At 41.2% G+C, this 24,133-nt stretch overlaps 1 protein-coding gene across 1 annotated transcript in view; it reads right to left on the bottom strand.

The window, feature by feature from the left end:
* Positions 1-8,187: 8,187 nt before the first annotated feature.
* Positions 8,188-24,133, bottom strand: part of mlxip (MLX interacting protein) — a 39,709-nt gene continuing 23,763 nt past the window's right edge. The window contains exons 8-17 of the mRNA XM_055886964.1: positions 18,480-18,574; positions 17,716-18,325; positions 17,209-17,315; positions 17,020-17,092; positions 16,617-16,732; positions 16,341-16,448; positions 15,913-16,040; positions 14,852-14,975; positions 11,756-11,885; positions 8,188-10,918 (exon numbers count right to left, since the gene is read on the bottom strand). Of these exons, the coding sequence (XP_055742939.1) occupies positions 10,797-10,918; positions 11,756-11,885; positions 14,852-14,975; positions 15,913-16,040; positions 16,341-16,448; positions 16,617-16,732; positions 17,020-17,092; positions 17,209-17,315; positions 17,716-18,325; positions 18,480-18,574 (1,613 nt within the window). The 3' untranslated portion in view covers positions 8,188-10,796. The remainder of the gene's footprint in view (positions 10,919-11,755; positions 11,886-14,851; positions 14,976-15,912; positions 16,041-16,340; positions 16,449-16,616; positions 16,733-17,019; positions 17,093-17,208; positions 17,316-17,715; positions 18,326-18,479; positions 18,575-24,133) is intronic.

Genomic DNA, 24,133 nt, shown 5'->3' with positions numbered 1-24,133 from the left:
CACTAATAAACACAAACAATTATACATTTTCATGTCTATTGAACACACTGTGTAAACATTCACAGTGCAGGGTGTAAAAAGTATATGAACCCTTGGATTTAATAACTGGTTGACCATCCTTTGGCAGCAATAACCTCAACCAAACGTTTTCTGTTGTTGCGGATCAGACCTGCACAACGGTCAGGAAGAATTTTGGACCATCCCTCTTTACAAAACTGTTTCAGTTCAGCAATATTATTGGGATGTCTGGTGTGAACTGCTCGTGGTCATGCCACAGCATCTCAAATCGGGTTGAGGTCAGGAAGCTGACTGGGCCACTCCAGAAAGTGCATTTTCTTCTGTTGAAGCCATTTTGTTGTTGATTTACTTCTGTGTTTTGGGTCATTGTCCTGTTGCATCACCCAACTTCTGTTGAGCTTCAATTGGAGGACAGATAGCCTAACATTCTCCTGAAAAATGTCTTGATAAACTTGGGAATTCATTTTCCAGTCAATGATAGCAAGCTGTCCAGGCCCTGAAGCAGCAAAGCAGCCCCAAACCATGATGCTCCCTCCACCATACTTTACAGTTGAGGTGAGGTTTTGATGTTGGTGTGCTGTGCCTTTTTTTCTCTGCACATAGTTTTGTGTGTTCCTACGAAACAGCTCAACTTTAGTTTAATCTGTCCACAGAATATTTTGCCAGTAACCCTGTCGAACATCCAGGTGCTCTTTTGTGAACTTCAGACTTCCAGCAATGTTTTTTTTGAACAGCAGTGGTGTCCTCCCATGAACACCATTCTTGTTTAGTGTTTTACGTATCGTAGACTCGTCAACAGAGATGTTAGCATGTTCCATAGATTTCTGTAAATCTTTAGCTGACACTAGGATTCTTCTTATCTCATTGAGGATTCTGCATTGTGCTCTTGCAGTCATCTTTGCAGGATGACCACTCCTAGAGAGAGTAGCAACAGTGCTGAATTTTCTCCATTTATAGACAATTTGTCTTACTGTGGACTGATGAACATCAAGGCTTTTAGAGATACTTTTGTAACCCTTTCCAGCTTCATGCAAGTTGACAATTCTTAATCTTAGGTCTTCTGAGATCTCTTTTGTTTGAGGCATGGCTCACATCAGGCAATGCTTCTTGTGAATAGCAAACTCAAATTTTGTGAGTGCTTTTTTATAGGGCAGGGCAGCTCTAACCATCTCCAATCTCGTCTCATTGATTGGACTCCAGGTTAGCTGACTCCTGACTCCAATTAGCTTTTGGAGAAGTCATTAGCCTAGGGGTTTACATACTTTTTCTAACCTACACTGTGAATATTTAAATTATGTATTCAATATAGACAAGACAAATACAATAATTTGTGTGAGTTTAAGCACACTGTGTTTGCCTATTGTTGTGACTTAGATGAAGATCAGATCAAATTTGATGACCAATTTATGCAGAAATCCAGGTAATTCCAAAGGGTTCACATACTCTTTCTTGCCACTGTACACTGAACTCTTAAATGAAGTTCCTTTGGCACACACACAGATGGTCTAAAGATATATAGTGTCTTCAAAAAGTATTCACACCCCTTGAATTTTTCCAAATTTTTTTGTGTTACAAAAATGGATTTAATTGTAATTTTCTTGTCAATGATCTATTCAAAATACTCCGTAATGTCAAAGCGGAAGAAAAATTATATATATTTTTTTTTAATTAAGGGAAAATAAAACACTAATTGATTAGACAAGTAACCCCGAGACAATACATTTTTAGAATCACCTTAGGCAGTGATTACAGCTGTGAGTCTTTCAGGGTAAATCTAAGAGCTTTGCATGCCTGGATTGTATAATATTTGCCATTTATTCTTCAAAAGAATTCTTCAAGTCTATCACGTTGGTTGTTATTCATTGCTAGACAGCCATTTTCAAGTCTTGCCATAGATTTTCAAGCTGATCTAAGTCAAAACTGTAATTGGGCCACTCAGGAATATTCAATGGTAAGCAACTCCCGTGTATATTTGGCCTTGTGTTTTAGGTTATTGTCCTGCTGAAAGCTGAATTTGGCTCCCAGTGTCTGTTGGAAAGCAGACTGAACCAAGTTTCTCTAGGATTTTGTCTGTGCTTAACTATATTCCATTTCTTTTTACCCTGAAAAACTCCCTAGTCCTTTCCTCTGACAAGCATACCCATAACATGATGCAGCCACCACCATGCTTAAAAATATGAAGAGTGATACTCAGTGATGTGTTGTATTTGCCCCAGACATAACGCTGTATTACTTTAATGCCTTATTGCAAACAGGATGCCTGTTTTTGAATATTTTTTATTGTGTACAGGCTTTCTCTTTTCACTCTGTCATTTATGTTAGTATTGTGGAGTAACTACAATGTTGTTGATCCATCCTCAGTTATCTCCCATCACAGCCATTAAACTCTGTAACTGTTTTAAAATCACCATTGGCCTCATGGGGAAACCCCTGAGAAGCTGTATCTTTGTACTGACTGGGTGTATTGATACACCATCCAAAGTGTAATTACTAACTTCACCATGCTCAAAGGGATATGTCTGCTTAGGTTAAAAAATGATCTACCAATAGGTGCCCTTTGTGACCCGTTGGAAAACCTCCCTTGTCTTTGTGGTTGAAATTCACTTCTCGCCTGAGGGACCTTATAGATTTTGTTGTGTGGGGTACAGAGATGAAGTAGTCATTTAAAAATCATGTTAAACATTATTGCACACAGAGTGAGTCCATGCAATTTATGTGACTTAAGCACATTTTTCCTCCTGAATTTATTTAGGTTTGCCATAATAAGTTTTCAACCGTTTTGTTGACTCAATACATTTCAGTTTTTCACTTGTAAACATTTCTAAAAACATCATTCCACTTTGACATTATGGGGTATTGTGTGTAGATCAGTCACACAACATTTTAATTTGATCAATTTTAAATTCAGACTGTAACACAACAAAATGTGGGAAAAGTCAAGGGGTGTGAATACTGTATGAAGGCACTGTATGTGTTCCGTGTTAATGTTATCACCTGAACTTGTGACTAATGGGGAAATTAAACCGTGAAGGATTTCTTTTTACAAAATGTGCAAGATTACATCTCACATTACACTTTTTCTGTGAGTGGTTTTATTCTAAAATGCCTTATATTTCTCATATTCTAGTGGACATGGATGCAATGCATTATTTGTAATGCATGCAGTTATTCCTATTCAACCATGCTCATTGGTTTGATCACCTGATTCATCAACATCACATTTGCAATGATCATGGAGGAAAGTAGTAGCCTAGTCATACCTTCCACTTGCAAACCAAAGTCTGCTGGTAAACACTACGCTGCGATAGGAAAAATTACTACAAGATTGTTTAGTAGATTATGGGATTGGAGTCAGAAACTAAAAAAAACAAAAATTCCATGTAGGTACATTTCCATGTTTGAAATAGACATTAGTCTCATTAATTCAAAAACTGTCAGACATCACTAGACAAGCACTCATTAACACATCTTCAGAAACTTGTGCCATGCATCTCACTCGAGGTAAGACACTTAACACCACAGTCACCTACATAATATAGTTGCCGCAAACAAAATGTTTGTTTTTATTCTTTGTAAAAATAAAAAAAATAAACTAATCTAAGAGAGTATTCATGGGCAATTCATAGACTTTACAAAATGTCTCTAAAATCCTGTTTTGGTAGGATATGTGGAAGTGGATTCAGATACATTTTTATTTCATTAAAATGGACAAGCCATGCAAAGAGTGACATCAAATGTTCACCTGTTTGTAGTAGTCAGTTAAATCTATTCCAAAAAGGAATGCATTAGGATTTTCATAGTTATTTGATTTACCTCATTGTTGAACAGCTATCTTTCTATGTGAGTTTTGTTTAGGACTACCAATATCTTTCATTGCAACGTTGTTGATCGTCAGCACTGCCTCAAGGCCAATGGGCCAAAATCACCTGAAAAAAGCTGCAAAATCCAAAACTCTGAACTGGCTTGCATCTCGAACACAACACCTGCTTAAAGAATATGTAAGTAGTGGACATCAAATGTTATTTGTCACATGCGCTGAATACAACATGTGTAGGTAGACCTTACCGTGAAATGCTTACTTACAAGCCCTTAACCAACAATGCAGTTCAAGAAATATGAACTACGGACATGGTTATTATATTGTGTAAAAGTGAAATAATGGAAAGAGCTTAGGCCTATACATAATATTTGGTAAAATGATTAGACAAGAAAGAAAACATAAGCTCTGAAAAAGAAAGACTGTAAAATGGTGCTTAAATCCTAAATGTATCTTCTCATTAGGTTAACAGCAATTTCCAGGGAGAAGACCCACAACTAAATTTGACCATTACAGACATCATTCTGCCTGTGACGAGTGTCTCTGCCGTTAGATCCTCCTGTGCCATCAATGGATACCTTGGACAACTGAAACAAATGATTCAGCAAGATGATTTGACTGGAGACTCAGAGAGATTCATATCTCAGACTGAAGTCATCAGGAGCCAGTTCATAGCAGCCATGGATAATCAAAACTGTGTGAAACTAGATCTGGAGAAGCCAGGGGACAGTTCATACAAGAGGAAATTAATGGGTTACAAAATCCTTGATAACGTCTACAAGTGGCTGAAGGGATACTAGCAAAACACAACAAGCGTCATTAGACTAGTCTTGTTCTTTGGAGGATAAATGATAAACTTGATACATGTATTTATTAATTTCAATGTATTTATTAATTAATATATGTATTACTTTTTCACTTGTTTACATAGCATATTTATTTATTTGTTCATGAACCTATAGTAAATTATCCTGTTCAACTGACCTCCCTGCACTCCATTCAAAAAGGTCCAGTTAAGTGCACAGGGGAGCAGCGGCTGCATAAGGTTCACAAAAGTTTTTTATTGAAACTCATTTTAAAACCCATAGTCCATTTGTTCACAAACCATTTGACTGTCATGCTGCTCTTGTATGATTTTATGTGCATAATAAATATGTTTTCTTTTATTCAAAGGAAAGGCCATATGTGTTCCCAATTTAATAATTTTGTATCTGAAGGATTGAATTATTTAATTAAAGGAAAAACGCAATATAGATAGCCATAGGTTTTCACATTTTAGAAAAAGGAAATATGATCAACTTAAGCAAGAAACAGGTTGACTAGGGTAGGCCATCATTGTAAATAAGAATTTGTTCTTGACTGACATGCCTAGTTAAATAAAAAGGTTAAATAAAACATTTAAATATGCTAGAAGAAGTTTCAAAACGTATTAGCACAATGTGATCCAGATATAAATGTGAAGGCAAGGGTGGGTTGTGGTTGTTTAGGGTTATGCTATAATGTTGAATAAGTAGTATGGCTTCATATTGTCCAGGACATTTTAGACGAAAATGCATAGTTTGAATTCTGAACATACCAGTTCTACTGGTCGTGAAATTGGAACCACATTAGTGAAATATTGCAAAATAGTCCTGTTTATGCCAGAATAATTGCACAATAGTTTGTATACTCAAGTACCAGCAACAATGTGAATATCTCATTCCATACCTTCCAGTCTATTTATTGGGAATGTATTAATTTATTAATACATACATTTATTTGCATTTCCTCAATTTGCATTCTGGGATGTGAATTAGGTTTATTCACAGTACTTTAAGGATATATTCCTTCCATTGTCATACTCCCTAGACTTGTGACATGTGCCGTCGGGAATGTAAGAAAGTAGGATATTGAGGTTACCTAAAACACTGTACACAACAAAAACACAAACCATGTAGGAAAAAAACTATTTTCTTTACTTCATAGAGCAAGAAAGAAAATATTTACAACACTTACTTATCTCAGAGGGAACAAACATAGATGATGACTTCTCCCCCGATTGCTCAGTTTGGCCGGGCGGCCAGCTCTTGAAAGAGTCTTGGTGGTTCCAAACATCTTCCATTTAAGAATGATGGAGGCCACTGTGTTCTTGGGGACCTTCAATGCTGCAGACATTTTGTGGTACCCTTCCCCAGATATGTGCCTCAACACAATCCTGTCTCGGAGCCAATGGACAATTCCTTGGTTTTTGCTCTGACATGCACTGTCAACTGTGGGACCTTATTTACAGTAGACAGGCGTGCGACTTTCCAAATCATATCCAATTAATTTAATCTACCACAGGTGGTCTCAAATCAATTTGTAGAAATATCTCAAGGATGATCAATGGAAACAGGATGCACCTGAGCTCAATTTTGAGTCTCATAGCAAAGGATCTGAACACTTATATAAAGCTATTTATGTTTGTTATTTAAAAAAAATGTACAAACACTTCTAAAAACCTGTTTTTGCTTTGCAATTATGGGGTATTGTGTGTAGACTGCTGAGGATTCTTTATTTTTTAAATCCATTTTAGAATAAGGCTGTAATATAACAAAATGTGGAAAAAGTCAAGGGGTCTGAACGCTCTCCGAAGGCACTGTATATATTCCATAAATGATCACTCAACCTTTGCCCTTATGAAATGATTCACAATCACTGATATTTCTCCACAGGGTCATATTTACTAAATCTGTGTGTGAGATTTGAGTTTTCAGAAAGCCTGTGCCAAATATGTTATTCCTACGACTACATTTTGAATCAGGACAGCCCCAATATCTGGTGAATAGTCAGGGAAGCCCCAACATCTGACACTCAAGTTGATCAAATTACACATCTCATTTACTCTCAATGGGAGTAGTGATTACTCACACGATAACAAAAAATGACAATAAAGCAATTTCAATATGCATTTTCGAAAGAAAGCATATTGGATGATCTTTATCTCAACCTGCACATTTATAAGCAAAGGCCTTTGCCACTTTGACCAGATCTACACAGCTATTTGACATGGGACTCTGTGGTGGTGAGAACTGAACGTTTATTTAACACTATGTTTTGCTTGAGAGGAATTTATATATTGGACACTCAATTAAGATGTCATCTGCAGTCTCTTAGACAAAACCTTGCGCAATTTTGTTTGATCTTATAGTGAAGATAACATGGGTGGTGTAAGTGACTATAGTAGAAATATTCATGGACTTTTAAGGACCAATAGCATTTTGATGATAAACTTACAGGTCAGATATGGGTTGTGTTGGGGACTAACTTGAGTGCTCTCTTTCAGTGTTTTACCTGTTCATGTGCCTTACTTCACAAGTAGCAGCCTTCCAATGGACACAGATGGCAACATATATGATGTTGCATCATGGACAAAAAGAGTTGGACTACTTGGTATGTTTAGGAGCCTTTTCCTGAGGGTTTAAAGGTTAAGGAAACTAAAACTCCATAAAAAGCAAACAACATTAGCACTGATTAACTGTAAATCATTGCCTTCATCATAAATGCAATCAATGATGATCATATTGACACTGTAGAACCTTTAAACAGTAGAAAATGACTTCCATTTCTCTTTCATATTCCACTAGAACCAGCCCGGGATTCTTCCCCCTCATACTGGGCCCAACCAGGTAGGCTGGATCCAGGAGCCGAAAATGAACGAGAAGATCACCGGAAAACATCTTTCTGCCTTTCTTTGTTATATGAGTGAAGCTGCCAAACTGAACATGGAAAAGAGGGTGATCAATGGACTCAATGAGGCCTGTCAACATATTAAAGACCTGAAATCCTGGATGTGCAACCACCAAGACTGCCAAGAAGTGTGCCAACTCCCTTTTGATGTGAACGACCACCACGAAACTCTTATGTTTGTGAAGGGGCTTCTCACCCTCTACACACAATGGTTGATTAAAGGAACAGAGTAATATACAATATGCCTACTTGAAGTCTAGCTATATTAATAATTCATATATTTATTTATGACAACATTTATTTATTCATCAGTGTACTGATCTGTGTCTTATCAATTGAACACTCTTATTTGGTTCCGGGTCACATTGAAAATACGTTTTTTTTTGTCAAAGAATTGGCTGTATCATTATGTTATCGTTTGTGTCATACAAGAATGTTACCAATTGTTGGAAATGCCATGTATTGTACCTGATGCACATTAAGTAACATGCAAAAAAATACTACGTTCCATTCATTAAAAATGTTTCCGGAAATTGTACCGTTTGACATACTTCCTAGACTTGTGACATGTGCCGTCAGGAACGTAAGAAAGTAGGATATTGAGGTTGCCCAAAACACAGTACACAAGAAAAACACAAACCATGTAGGAAAAAACTATTTTCTTTACTACAAGAAAGAAAATATTTACAACACTAACTTCTCAGAGGGAACAAAAAGGACTTCCAAAAAGTAATCTCATAAATGAAATCTTCCTTAAACAAAATTGTTAATACTTGTTTTATAACTTAAACCATATCATGATTCTTGACAGAGGAATATTTCACACATGGTAACTGCTTTGCAAACAAAAAAAGTTTAAATCATCATGACATCCATCTGCTCTTGCCCTTTGAGTATTTGCATAGCTCCAATTCCCTTTGAATGGAACAGAAATAAAACTTTTGATCTGAATGACGATGGATGAATGTTAGTTGTGATTAGCCCTAATGTTGTCTGATGTGGACAATAATGTACATGTGGGGCTCAGAATCTTGATCTGTAACAATAACATAGTCCCCAGTCATTGGGTAAAGGGGACTCCACTCTTAGAGTAGCAAAGGGTGCAAACATTAAGTGATCACAGTTAAGACTTGCACTAAGGCCTCTCAAAAAACACACTATAAAACCCCCATAAAATATACATTCATGAAATAAACAACCAATGCTGCTAGATTTGACATCATTCAAAGTAAACTGTTGTTGTGCATCAAGTAATAAATACAGAAAAATCATTAGACTGCCTGAGGAGAGTTAACACAAAATGTGCTAAGACATAAAAAATAAAAAAAGACAAAATATCACACTGCAACAGTAATACAGTATCCATGCATGTACTGTTCTGGGGTGCATTTCTCATAAAGGAGTAGTCTCTCTAGACAGATGGGATGCCTCCCACAATGTGACAACGTAGGTTGGTGTTTCCAAGACTAATAAAGGAGAGGGGTGTAAAATGTATGTTTCTATATTCATTTCAATATGGCCTATAAAAGTTCCATCTTCGACAAATAAGATCTGAACTAGGAGAGACATGCATCTTTGAAAGGCTAGCATAACAGCGTCATAAGCATGGCTTGATTATGAGAAACAAAAATAGAACATGCATACGCTATGTAACCTGTATGGTTATGGCTGACGCTTGTCTTCAGCTTAAAGTATCCTAAATGTGTTTGTTTGGTTAAAGGGTACAGCATAAACACTCACCAGCGCCTCCCTTAGCGGAACAAGAATAAAATAGCAACATTCACCACATAATGTTTGAATGCTCCTATAACACAACGTTTCTTTGTTTAATTGACTGAATGGAAGGTAGGCTGCAGCGTATGATGTTAAATGTACAGTGAGTGTAGTGTGTGCCCCAAGTGCTTCGCATCGCTCTTCGGACCACTCAGGGTCCATTCCGTAAAACTGCATTTTCCTTAAGTGAAAGGTGAATACTTTTCCATGGATAGCCCTTGGCTTAATATTATCTGAGGATATTAGACTTCTGGTATAATTTGAAGAGTCCAACCCCCCAAGAAAAGGGTAGAATACCCAGGATGTCTGTCCACAAAGGACTGGGACACCCTCCCTCCCTCCCGCTGCATGGACAGAAGAAAACTGTGCAAGAGTTTGAGACCCCACCAGATGCATATGAGCTGAATGATTAGAATGAAAGACCAGTAGCAAATTGTTACTGTTGAAGGCTTTCATGGTACTCAAAGCATACTGCCAATCAATGCTAAGCTTTTGGTTTGTTTTATAGGCTTTTTGATGGCAAGCTCAGTGTATCCACACTCATCGTCATACAACAGAGTAAACAACAGAACCAACTGAATCTCACTCAACTCCTTCAAGAGATATTTCCCTTTTAAGACAGTTCATAGGCCATCTTATACCTTAAATAATTTAAGAGCTGAATAAAAACAAAAAACAAAAATGAGCAAGTGTGCTAAATGGTTGAAGCGCCATGTTATTTGCCTGCTGAAGTGAGCCTGAAAACAAGCTGGGAGTTCCCCCGTCAGCAGTGTTGAAGGTTACATTAACAAAGAGCAACAAGGGCAGCAGGTCGCCTAGGGGTTCAAGCTCTGGGCCAGTAACTGAAAAGTCGCTAGATCGAGTTCCTGAGCCAACGAGGTGAAAAAAATCTGAGCAAAGCACGTAATCCGAATTGCTCCAGGGTTGCCTTTTACAATGGCTGAACATGGCCATGACCCCACTCTCTGAGGGTGTCCCAGGGGGAGTTGGGATATGCAAAAAACACAATTACAATTCACACATGCGTATAATACACACTTGTACATGTGTGAAATAGAACAAATATAAGCACCCACATTATTGCTGTGTTCAAAAGATGCTGTAAAGTTGTTCTACGGGTTGTGTGTATCAATCCTCCAAAGTAATGCACCGAGCCTGGGTTGTTGACAGCAAAGCCCAGTCGATGTGTAGGAATGAGAGGTCAGTGAGCTGGATAAGGTCACGTATAAAAAGACCCTAAACATCATGTCCTGTTCTGAATGGTAATGGATAGGGTGGAAGACAGAGTAACCTCTTTGGATTACCTTTAAGGCAAACTAGTGCTGGTGCTTTCCATATTATTGTTTCAAGGTGTTTTTCAATCTGGGGAGGTTAGAGGAGTTTGTGGTAGGGGCCCTCGGTGGAGGGCTCTACTAGAGGGTACTATGACCATGCCCTCTATCTGAACCCTTCTTCCGCTTCCTCTCCGCTGAGGATGCGGCTAGGAGTCTGCAGAGTGCCTGTGGGTGTTGGTGACAGCCTGGGTAGCTTCCTCAGGCAGCAGGTTAGGGTCAGTAAGGACAGATGTGCTCGTGCTGAGCTGCCGGAGAGTGCTAAGGACCACTGGACAACAGAAAGACCAATCAGCTATACATTCATCAGTGTGTGACAACAAGTTACACAAAACAAGGTCGAATTTTAAATGTCTCTCTCCATAAAATGATGTATGAAACAATCATGAATGAATCGTGAAGTGATGAGTGAGAAAGTTAGAGGCATAAATATCATACCCCTCCACAGACGATCATGCGCTAGCTGCCTAGTCTGTGTTTTATAAAATGTGCAATAAGCATAACAATATGCATTTATATGAGGAATGAAACCAAGATGAAGACAAGGAGCTAGCATGCCTCAGTAGGGCTTCAGATTGTGCAGCTGACTCTTCAGGATCCTACTTCCTGCAGCATGCTAATCAGACAGTAGTAATATAACCTAGTGAACTGAACGGTCTCCAGCAAAGATCATCTCTGACGTCAACATCCCTCCCTCATATCATGAGATCGCTCCTCTGAGTGCAGGAGACAAAGGTTGGCCAAGACACTGAATGTGTTCTTTCTTGTAAATAAATTACAGGAAAAGATTGTGAGTGATAGAGGTTGACAGATCATGACACACCATGACGCCAAAGTTTCCTTAGAAAGCAATGGGGGTGGATTGGACTTTTATACATTCTAAAGAAGGAAGTATAGCATAACGTCACACATTCAATCTAACACCTACAGAAAGACAGTCATTCAAGTAAAAATCATAGTGAAATGCCATAATGGAATCATTAGCCAGCTGTGCCTTCTCTACCCACCACCTCCTCACTCTCCTACTCTGACACAGCTACCATTTAATTGAAAACAACAAATGTGTGGATGTGTGAGAGGTTTGGGGTGCTGCGTGGGGTTTACTTACTGGGCCTCAGCACAGGCAGGGAGCAGTGACAGTCCAGCCATTGCAGTGTGGTCTCGCACAGCTCCCCTTTGCTTGTGGTGGAGACCGTCCCATTGAAGGACTCAAACAGGGGCTTAATGATGATGCTGAACTAAGGATGGTGGGTCAAGGGTCAAACACACTATTGAGAAAAAAGATCTGAATTTGCATCCTATTCCTTTCTCACACTGACAAACAAGACAGATATTCTCAGATGGCTCATGGAACTGCAGTCCTTCAGTTAGGTCCAAAAGTATTTGGATAGTGACATGTTGTTGTTGTTTTGGCTCTGTACTCCAGCACTTTGGATTTGAAATGATACAATGACTATGAGGTTAAAGTGCAGACTGTCCGCTTTCATTTGAGGGTATTTTCAGTCATATCGGAAATTACAGCACTTTGTACATAGTCCTCCATATTAGGGAACCAAAATTATTTATACAAATTCACTTATATGAGTATTAAAGTAGTCAAAAGTGTCGTATTTGGTCCCATATTCCTAGCATGCAATGACTACAAATCGTGTGACTACAAACTTGTTGGATCCACTTGCAGTTTGTTATGGTTGGTTCAGATTATTTTGTGCCCTTATAGAATTGAACGGTAACTAATGTATTGTGTCATTTTTGGAGTCACTTACTGTGTAAATAAAACATAGAATATGTTTTTAAACACTTCTACATTAATGTGGATGCTAGCATGATAACAGATAATCATGAATTAATCGTGAATAGTGATGAGTGAGAAGTTAGAAGCATAAAAATCATATCCCTCCAAAAATGCTAACCCCCCTGTATTTGGTACTGGTGAGAGGTTAGCATGTCTTGGGGGTATGATATAAAATGCTAACCCCCCTGTATTTGGTACTGGTGAGAGGTTAGCATGTCTTGGGGGTATGATATAAAATGCTAACCCCCCTGTTATTGGTACTGGTGAGAGGTTAGCATGTCTTGGGGGTATGATATAAAATGCTAACCTCCCCGGTTATTGATAATGGTGAGAGGTTAGCATGTCTTGGGGGTATGATCTTTGTGCCTCAAACTTAGTCACTCATCATTATTCACAATTCATTCAGGATAATCCATAATAATGGTAGCAATCACAAGTGTTCAGAAACTAGGGCCTCCCGAGTGGCGCAGCGGTATAGGGCACTGCATCGACTCCAAAATGACATCTCATTTACCATTTGTTTCTACTGGGCCAAAATAATCTGAAACACAACCAAAACAAAGTACAAATGCATCCAAAAAGTTTATCAAGCTTGATGTAGTCATTGTGTGGTAGGAATATGGGATCAAATACTAAACTTTTGACTACGTTAATACATACAGAGCATTCGGAAATTATTCAGACCCCTTGACTTTCTCCACATTTGGTTACGTTACAGCCTTAATCTCTAAAAATTGATTAAATTGTTTTTGACCCTCAATCTAAACACAATACCCTATAATTACAAAGCAAAAACAGGTCTAGACATTTTTGCAAATGTATATTTAAAAACAAATGAAATATCATATTTACATAAGTATTCAGACCCTTTACTCAGTACTTTGTTGAATCACCTTTGGCAGCAATTACAGCCTCAAGTCCTCTTGGGTATGACGCTACAAGCTTGGCACACCTGTATTTGGGGAGTTTCTCCCATTCTTCTCAAGCTCTGTCAGGTTGGATGGGGAGCGTCGCTGCACAGCTATTTTCAGGTCTCTCCAGAGATGTTCGATCGGGTTCAAGTCCGGGCTCTGGCTGGGCCACTCAAGGACATTCAGAGACTTGTCCCATAGCCACTCCTGCATCGTCTTGGCTGTGTGCTTAGTGTTGTTGTCCTGTTGGAAGATAAACCTTTGCCCCCAGTCGGAGGTCCTGAGCGCTCTGGAGCAGGTTATCATCAAGGATTTCTCTGTACTTTGCTCAGTACATCTTTCCCTCGATCCTGACTAGTCTCCCAGTCCCTGCTGCTGAAAAACATCCCCACAGCATGATGCTGCCACCACCATGCTTCACCGTAGGGATGGCGCCAGGTGTCCTCCAGGCGTGACACTTGGCATTCAAGCCAAAGAGTTCAATCTTTGTTTCATCAGATCAGAGAATCTTGTTTCCCATGGTCTGAGAGTCTTTAAGTGCATTTTGGCAAACTCCAAGCGGGCTGTCATGTGCCTTACTGAGGAGTGGCTTCTGTTTGGACACTCTACCATAAAGGCCTGATTAGTGGATGGCTACAGAGATGGTTGTCGTTCTGGAAGGTTCTCCCATCTCCACAGAGGATCTCTAGAGCTCTGTCAGAGTGACCATCGGGTTCTTGGTCACCTCCCTGACCAAGGCCCTTCTCCCCTGATTGTTCAGCTCTAGGAAGAGTCTTTGTGGTTCCAAACTTCTTCCATTTAAGAATGGCCACTGTGTTCTTGGGGATCTTCAATGCCGCAGAAATATTTTGGTACCCTTCCCCAGTTCTGTGCCTCGACACAATCCTGTCTTAGAGCTCTACAAACAATTCCTTAAACTTCATGGCTTGATTTTTGCTCTGACATGCACTGTCAACTGTGGGACCTTATATTGGCAGGTGTGTGCAATCATGTCCAATCAATTGAATTTACCATAGGTGGACCCCAATGAAGTTGTAGAAACAGGATGCACCTGAGCTAAATTTCAAGTCTCATAGCAAAGGGTCTGAATAATTATGTAAATAAGGTATTTCTGTCTTTTATTTTAACACATTTCCAAAAATGTCTAAAAACCTGTGTTAGCTTTGTCATTATGGGGTATTGTGTGTAGATTGATGAGGATTTGTATTCATTTAAACAATTTTAGAATAAGGCTGTAACGTAACAATGTGGAAAAAGTAAAGGGGTCTGAATACTTTCCGAAGGCACTGTACTCTACACTTGTAACCTTTCACAAGTCTGAAACCTGAGGTTAGGGTGCTTTCTAACAGTCAAACGGTGGCTCTTCTTTGCTGATATAGAGCATCTTATCTAGCCTTCTGGTCTAAATAAAATGAACCAGCATAATATTAAAAGTAGCCTGATTGAATCTTATATTATTACGACAAAGTTATGTTCAATGTCAAGGATAAAAGGATACAATCCAAAACTTCCAGTTCTGAAGTGTGCGGCTCTTCACATACTCATCAAACTTCTCCCGCATGTGGTCGAAGCGGTGGCGTGTGATAGGCACTCCCGTAGCAGGCAGCTGCTCCTGACACACACTGTGGCACAGCAATAACGTACAGATCAGATTACTATGTAATGTATACTGACACATGGTATCATCACATATGGTAGGGTGTACACCCACTCTGCCCAGATGCACTTTGCTGATGAAATTTTACTTATATTATAAAATACATTTTACAGAGACAAAAAGTATTATTCATGTTCTGAATCATTCAGTGGGGACTTTAACATATCTTTAACAGTATATCCAAAAAGTCAGATATTGCAACCTAATACATCCAATAACAAGCCATGAACTCTTGACAAAGCTGTGCAGGTTTCTCTGAACAACGTGAGGATTTTACATTTTGTGGTCGTTCTTCAAAGTTGTTTCCACAGGTCGCAAAAAACTAAATTAGCATGACACGAGTCAAATTAAATGTAAAAGACTGAAAATTAAAAAAAAACTTGGTATACGTTCAGTGCTCCGTTGACATTTCACAGAGACACGCTTGTTTTTGTGAGAAATCTTTGGAAAATTACAGGAATTTAGAATAAATATGAAAAGCTTATACTAAAATATGAAAATACTACGCCTCAAAATCAATATCCATTTTACCTCTATATTGTTTTATGTCCTGCGGATTCGAGAAGCAAGATGAGCTCAATGGGAAAGTAGCGATACAATTTTCTAAATTTTTTACCACTATTTTTCTCTGGCCTCCATTAATTTATTCACCTTAATTCTGGCCACCCTGCAAGGGTACACACTCCAATAACGTTTGAATGTATTATAATAAGAGACATGGGGTTTGGACCATTGGTTTTCTTAGAGGACTATATATACAATTAACATATTTTCACCATTGGTCAAAAGATGCGTTTTTGATTAGACACCCTACATGTGGCTGTGTACCAATAATGAAACTGTTTCATGAACTCGTCTCCTCAGAGGAGAGTAATAACAGATAACAGTGAGGCAGTACGTACTTTATGGAGGCATTGATCTCCTCAATCTCCTCCCGTAGCCTCTTGGTCTCTTCCTGCATTTGCTGCCTCTCCTGCTGCAGCTTCGCGATGTAGTCAACGGTCTTCTGCAGCGTGCCAGCATTACTGATCTGGTATTAAACACAACAAGAATGGGTGCCGATATTGGGAAGGTCATGTAGAAATATATATATTTTTTTTTAAATAGTTGAAATAGAAGCTTTGGGGTGCATGTTGGAACATTCAACAGTGTGAGGGTATCCATCTTTCTTTCATTACTTTACTATTTGTACCCTGCATCTGAAAATAACAGGATGTGCATACACAATGCTTCTGAACTGAACTTTAAATAAAAGCCATCAAAAGCTAGATTTGGAAGATATGAGTATGATGACGCAGAAGATGGATGACAGACAAGATAATGGCTTTACATTGGACTGGGACTTGAGAGTGGGAACCAGGCTGCTCAGTGTTTTGAAGCCAATGTTGATGTTAAAGCGCCTCTTCTGTTCAGCAGTGATGTGGGTCACCCTACGGCTCTGGAACAGATAGGGAGGAGAGACAAGTATCATCACAATGATCAGTGTCCACAATGTTTCTACGGCAGGCACACTCAGCACCAGACCTGCTTGAAAAAGCTGAATTTATACAGTCAAAGAAACGCACACAGAGACAGAGAGAGAAGCAGGCATGTGGGCTGATGATACCTGGTTGGACTCGCTCTTAGAGAGGGCTGTGCTGCTGCTGCTGAGGGGAGACTTAGGACTGGAGACCTGCTCTGACCCACACGGTGACCCCTGACCTGAGCCACGCTCCTCATGCCCTGGGAGACACAGATGATCCAGAGTTGCCAAAAACCATCACAACAAAGACTGCTACACCAGTGAGCACCAACTCACAAAGACAAATCAATAATGTTATGGAAAGCAGAAGTGCTGTAAACATTCCAAAACAATGTGTATGAATGTTACCATGCCACATTCTGTATGCATATGTAAAGTTATTAGATCGATAGCTTAGGTTAGACAGGAGGAAAGTACCTTCGGACACTTGACTGAGGTTAGTGTACATACAACAGAAAAAAATAAGGGCTTGGCGTATGTTACTCACCAGTACAGTCCTCTTTATTGATAATGAGCTGGGGAGACTTCGGAGTCTGTGGAAGGATATGAAATCCAGGAGCCTGAGAGAGAGAGGGGGATGGGAAGAAATAAAAGACAAATTAAATGAAAACGAACTAACATAAAACTGGGTTCATTGTAAAGTATTGCAGGCCCTTCAGAGCAGACACGGTCTTACCCTTGATAGGCTTGAGGAGGCGATGACCACGCCAGTTGAGGGAACCACGTCTGCTTTCAGGGGAGTTGGAGTAACAATCACTGCACTGGTATGCCCTGGGAAGGGGGCTGAGACAGCAAAATATTTGACATTACAACAGTCACAGAATAAATGCTGATTTCCTCTCATTTATTTCATCTCTAATATTGAGCTTGGATGTCATTGATGATCTTTGCTAGGATCATCTGGGCTCAATTGCTTGCAAATATTGACTAGGTTTCATTCAGTTTTTCTTTACAATAGTCTTTACTGACTATAAAAATGACAAACAGTATTGCCACCTTGTGGTGTGATCACAATATGAGATGGCTCTCTAGTGAAGCAGTAATCCCCCACTTCAATAAATGGTAGTGTTTTGGGAGTAGCACCTGCTAGGCATGCATTAATTCAATATTAAATTCAATATTAATATCAATACACCATTCTCATCCATCAACAATTAAATAGTTTGGGATGTGATTAACTCACTTGTTAGGATGAGGTGAGATGAGGGGATGGGGTTGGCAGGAACTATCCTTTGCACATGGCATGTCTTTTTGCTGGAGCAAGAAGGCTGAATGGGTCTGGGCAGGGCGAAAGTCTGGGGGTGTTGAAGGGGGATGGCAGGTGAGGGTGCCAGGGGCTGGAGGGGTGGTGGTGGTGGTGGAGGAGCCCGGGTTAAGGAGCTGAGCTCACAGCCCTGACTGAAGGTGGTGGCAGCCTCACTGGGTGTAACAATGGAGGAGGCAGTGTGTGTGATGACAGATGGGGGTGGGGAACCGTCCAGGCTTGTGGCATCGTCCAGGGGTGGGGGGGCTTCTGATGTTGCTGTGACAGCACCTTGGCAGGGCTGGGTGTGTGGCAGTGTGGGAAGGGCTGAGGGTTGCATGAGGGAGGAGCCTCCAGCCTGACCACTAGGTGGCACTGGCGCAGTGAACAGAGGCATGTAGTTCTGTACATAGGAGGAACCTTCACCGGTCCCACTGGTTTGATTGGCCATGAGGGAGGAGATAGGCAGGGGGGCTGCGGAGACGAGTCTGTGGTCATGACTGATGGACGGTAGGTCAGCTGAGAGGTGCATGGAAGAGAGAAGCTGGCCCTGTCAAGTCATAAGGACAGGAGAAAAGAAAGCACATTTATAATGTTATCAGTTAGTCAAATTATGTGAAAACATCTAAGAATAAAGGCAGGAGTGTGTTAGGTCTGGGGGTATGTTAGGGCTGAGGTTCACAGTGACTGGGCCTAGGGTTTACCTGGGATTGAGAGCTGCTGCTGGGTAGAGGAGTGACAGATGAGGCAGTGAGGGAAGCAGAGGGGAAGATGGGCTGACGGAGGCTGTGAAATAAGTCTGGGAGAAGTCTCTAGGTTAGTTAAAATTAGTATAACATCCACTCCACCAACATAAGTGTTAGGATATGCCACCTGCTGTATTACAGTCAACAGCATGGGACTAAGAGGTTAGGCAGACATCACGCAATGATTTGGAGCACAACTCAGTACATGAATGCTTTTTGTGTTTTTTCGTCACAAAATAGGTGGCCTATGGCGCTTGCAACGCAGATTTTCTCTGCTCAAATTTTGAGAGGGAACGTATTATTCCTTCCATCACGGTGCGGGCACTGTTGTGTAGATAGGGAGGCTGTATTTTACCAACAAACTTGCTTGTTTGAAACATTTATTTTGGTCCTCTTTCTCTTCTGGCACAATGTTGTTTCACAAAAGAATGAACTCTACATTATAAATTCAAACTACTGTAAAAAAAATAAGCAACAGTAGCTAACCAATTTGGCGAAAATATTCACATTTTCCCACCAGGTGTGTTTTTCCACCAAACGGACTTAATGCAGATAAAAATCAGTGTGTGATGAGGTAGTGCACACAAAATTATATTTTTTGTTTAAGTTTTCATGTATTGAATAAAACTAAAAGGTTCAATCTGTTTCCATCACATTTCAACTCTACTGTTGTATTAAATTGCAAATGTTCGTACTCTGGTCTTGGCAGATGCATTCTAGCCAACAGCTCAGATATATTGCAGGTAGGCTAGTCTACATGATGAGATTATTATGGATAAGAGACAGAATATTTTGTATTTGTCAAACGTCAGTCAAGCATCGATCATCATGTCACCAGAATAAGGCCCTCTGTATTTATTAGAAAAGAGCATCAAGCTCATCACTGTGCACTTTCACCACACTGTGAAGTTCATTATAACTTATTTCATCTGTAGCCTAATAAACTGCTTGGTTTCCTGAGTCATAGGACCACAAACCATATCATCGCGTGACTCCCAAGTTTATTTCGATATGATGGTTATTATATCAATATTTGCGTTTAAGCCCCCTAAGGTCGATGTCCGCGCCCCCGAGGAAATGTAATTAGCATAATACAAAAAATCCCTGTAAAAATCTGTCAGTTTAAGCTGGAGATATGTTGTTGTTTTTTTACATGGGATGTGACTCATTCCAACGCATCCGCCTATGTTGCACTTCCGCATCAGCAGTGAAAGGTGACAGAGCTAGAGCTGCGAGACATCCCGAAGATCCGTCTTCTCACAAAATCGGCTATAGCGTTCGAACGGTTTGGCCTATAAACTATGAACCCTCTGTGGAAAGATGAGACGCTCACGAACACGATTGTGTTCTCCATCTTTCTCCACGACCCCCACAAGAGTCTTGGGACACGTCTGAAGTAGGTACAGCTTATTGGTCAACTTTTGTCTGTAGCATCCAAACAGTATGGGTTAAACATTGTGCAAAGATGGGACTCTCACGAACACGTACATGCCAGTTGTCTCGCTCTAAGATGCCCACAGGCCTCGCAAGACTCCTCTGAAGGTCCCACGGTACCAGGTGGAATTTTTTAAAATGGAAGTACACATATAGTGTGTGTATATACACTGCTCAAAGAAATAAAGGGAACACTAAAATAACACATCCTAGATCTGAATGAATGAAACATTCTTATTAAATACTTTTTTCTTTACATAGTTGAATGTGCTGACTACAAAATCACACAAAAATTATCAATGGAAATCAAATTTATCAACCCATGGAGGTCTGGATTTGAGATTAACTCTCAAAATTAAAGTGGAAAACCACACTACAGGCTGATCCAACTTTGATGTAATGTCCTTAAAACAAGTCAAAATGAGGCTCAGTAGTGTGTGTGGCCTCCACGTGCCTGTATGACCTCCCTACAACGCCTGGGCATGCTCCTGATGGGGTAGCGGATGGTCTCCTAAGGGATCTCCTCTCAGACCTGGACTAAAGCATCCGCCAACTCCTGGACAGTCTGTATTGCAACGTGGCGTTGGTGGATGGAGCGAGACATGATGTCCCAGATGTGCTCAATTGGATTCAGGTCTGGGGAACGTGCGGGCCAGTCCATAGCATCAATGCCTTCCTCTTGCAGGAACTGCTGACACACTCTAGCCACATTATGGTCTAGCATTCTCTTGCATTAGAAAGAACCCAGGGCCAACCGCACCAGCATATGGTCTCACAAGGTGTCTGAGGATCTCATCCCGGTACCTAATGGCAGTCAGGCTACCTCTGGCGAGCACATGGAGGGCTGTGCGGCCCCCCAAAGAAATGCCACCCCACCCCACACCATGACTGACCCACCGCCAAACCGGTCATGCTGGAGGATGTTGCAGGCAGCAGAACGTTCTCCACGGCGTCTCCAGACTCTGTCACGTCTGTCACGTGCGTGTGAACCTGCTTTCATCTGTGAAGAGCACAGGGCGCCAGTGGCGAATTGCCAATCTTGGTGTTCTCTGGCAAATGCCAAACGTTCTGCACGGTGTTGGGCTGTAAGCACAACCCCCACCTGTAGACGTTGGGCCCTCATACCACCCTCATGGAGTCTGTTTCTGACCGTTTCAGCAGACACATGCACATTTGTGGCCTGCTGGAGGTCATTTTGCAGGGCTCTGGCAGTGCTCCTCCTGCTCCTCCTTGCACAAAGGCGGAGGTAGCGGTCCTGCTGCTGGGTTGTTGCCCTCCTACGGACTCCTCAACGTCTCCTGATGTACTGGCCTGTCTCCTGGTAGCGCCTCCATGCTCTGGACACTACGCTGACAGACACAGCAAACCTTCTTGCCACAGCTCGCATTGATGTGCCATCCTGGATGAGCTGCACTACCTGAGCGACTTGTGTGGGTTGTAGACTCCGTCTCATGCTACCACTAGAGTGAAAGCACCGCCAGCATTCAAAAGTGACCAAAACATCAGCCAGGAAGCATAGGAACTGAGAAGTGGTCTGTGGTCACCACCTGCAGAACCACTCCTTTATTGGGGGAGTTTTGCTAATTGCCTATAATTTCCACCTGTTGTCTATTCCATTTGCACAACAGCATGTGAAATTTATTGTCAATCAGTGTTGCTTCCTAAGTGGACAGTTTGATTTCACAGAAGTGTGATTGACTTGGAGTTACATTGTGTTGTTTAAGTGTTCCTTATATTTTTTTGAGCAGTGTACATATATATACAAGTATGTGGACACCCCTTAAAATGAGTGGATTCAGCTATTTCAGCCACAGCCGATGCTGACAAGTGTATAAAATTGAGCACACAGCCATGGAATCTCAATAGACAAACATTGGCAGCAGAATGGACTTACTGAAAAGCTCAGTGACTTTCAATGTTGGACCGTCATAGGATGCCATCTTTCCAACAAGTCAGTTCGTCAAATTTCTGCCCTGCTAGAGCTGCCCCGGTCAACTGCAAGTGCTATTATTGTGAAGTGGAAACGTCCTGGAGCAACAACGGCTCAGCCGCGAAATGGTAGGTCACAGAAGCTCACAGACCGGGATCGCTGAGTGCTGAAGCGCATACAAATTGTCTGTCCTAGCTTGTAACACACTACCAAGTTCTAACCTGTCTCTGGAAGCAACATCAGCACAATAACCATTTGTCAGGGAGCTACATGAAATGGGTTTTCAAGGCCAAACCGCCGCAAACAAGCCTAAGATCACCATGCACAATGCCAAGTGTCAGCTGGAGTGGTGTAAAGCTTGCCGCCATTAGACTCTGGAGCAGTAGAAACGCGTTCTCTGGAGAGATGAATCACGCTTCACCATCTGGCAGTCCAACGGATGAATGTTGGTTTGGCAGATGCCAGGAGAAAGCTACCTGCCCGAATGCGTACTGCCAACTGTAAAGATTTGTGGTGGAGGAATAATGGTCTGGGGATGTTTTTCATGGTGATTTGGGCTAGGCCCCTTAGTTCCAGTGAAGGGAAATCTTAACGTTACAGCATAAAATTACATTCTAGACGATTCCGTGCTTCCAACTTTGTGGCAACAGTTTGGGGGAAGGCCCTTTCCTGTTTCAGCATGACAATGCCCCCGCACATAAAGCGAGGTCCATACAGAAATGGTTTGTCAAGATCGGTGTGGAAGAACTTGACTGGCCTGCACAAAGCCCTGACCTCAACCCCACCGAAGACCTTCGGGATGAATTGGAACACCGACTGCGAGCCAGACCTAATCACCCAACATCAGTGCCCAACCTCACTAATGCTCTTGTGGCTGTATGGAAGCAAGTCCCCACAGCAATGTTCCAACATCTAGTGGAAAGCCTTCCCAGAAGAGTGGAGGCTGTTATCGCAAAGTGGGGACCAACTCCATATTAATGCCCATGATTTTGTAATGAGATGTTCGACGAGCAGGTATCCACATACTTTTGGTCATGTAGTGTATATATGGAGACTGTTTCGTGCTAAAATAAGGGGCCAAAAAAACACTTCAGAACAAACTTCCTTTATATTTTTTGTTGGGGGGAACAACACTACATGTTGTTCCATGTAGTGAATCTGTTATTCAATGTGTTTGTATGGGCTAACAACAGTTTTTAATCAAATAATTGTTTAATATTTTTGGGGGATACTTTAAGGGGTCTTAAAATTCTAAATCAAATAGCTAAATTATCCTTGGTATGACCTTCTTAAAACAATTCCATATTGCTTAGTAGAACCCCCCCGGCTTAGACATACGGTTTAAAAGCGTTTCCACCTCTATTTCCCGCATAAAATTGTACCGAAACTTCCTGTTTCCATCACTGCTGTGGTGATTTATTTTTTATACGGTGTGACTTATATGGTGTTCCCAAGAACAATAAGGTAACCTGCCTAAATGACTACCGACCCGTAGCACTCACGTCTGTAGCCAAGTAGTGCTTTGAAAGGCTGGTCATGGCTCACAACACCATTATCCCAGAAACCATAGACCCACTGCAATTTGCATACCGCCCCAACAGATCCACAGATGATGCCGTCTTTACTGCACTCCACACTGCCCTTTCCCACCTGGACAAAAGGAACGCCTATGTGAGAATTCTATTCATTGACTACAGCTCAGCGTTCAACACTATAGTGTCCTCAAAGCTCATCAATAAGCTAAGGACCCTGGGACTAAACACCTCCCTGTGCAACTGCATCCTGGACTTCCTGACGGGCCGCTCCCAGGAGGTAAAGGTAGGTAACAACACATCCGCCACGCTGATCCTCAACACATGGGCCCGTCAGAGGTGCGTGCTCAGTCCCCTCCTGTACTCCCTGTTCACTCATGACTGCTCGGCCAGGCACAACTCCAACACCATCATTAAGTTTGCAGATGACAACAGTGGTAGGCGTGATCACCGACCAGACAGCCTATAGGGAGGTCAGAGACCTGGCCTTGTGGTGCCAGGACAACAACTTCTCCCTCAACGTGATCAAGACAAAGGAGATGATTGTGGACTACAGGAAAAGGAGGACCGAGCACACCCCCATTCTCATCGACGGGGCTGTAGTGGAGCAGGTTGAGAGCTTCAAGTTCCTTGGTGTCCACATCACCAACAATCTAACAAGGTCCAAGCAAGATCCTCAAAAGGTTCTACAGCTGCACCATCGAGAGCATCCTGAC

This window comes from Salvelinus fontinalis, chromosome 28 (genome assembly GCF_029448725.1).
Source record: "Salvelinus fontinalis isolate EN_2023a chromosome 28, ASM2944872v1, whole genome shotgun sequence".
Lineage (NCBI taxonomy): Eukaryota > Metazoa > Chordata > Actinopteri > Salmoniformes > Salmonidae > Salvelinus > Salvelinus fontinalis.
The sequence above is the reverse complement of the archived record's forward strand: the minus strand, read 5'-3'. Positions and strand labels throughout refer to the sequence as shown.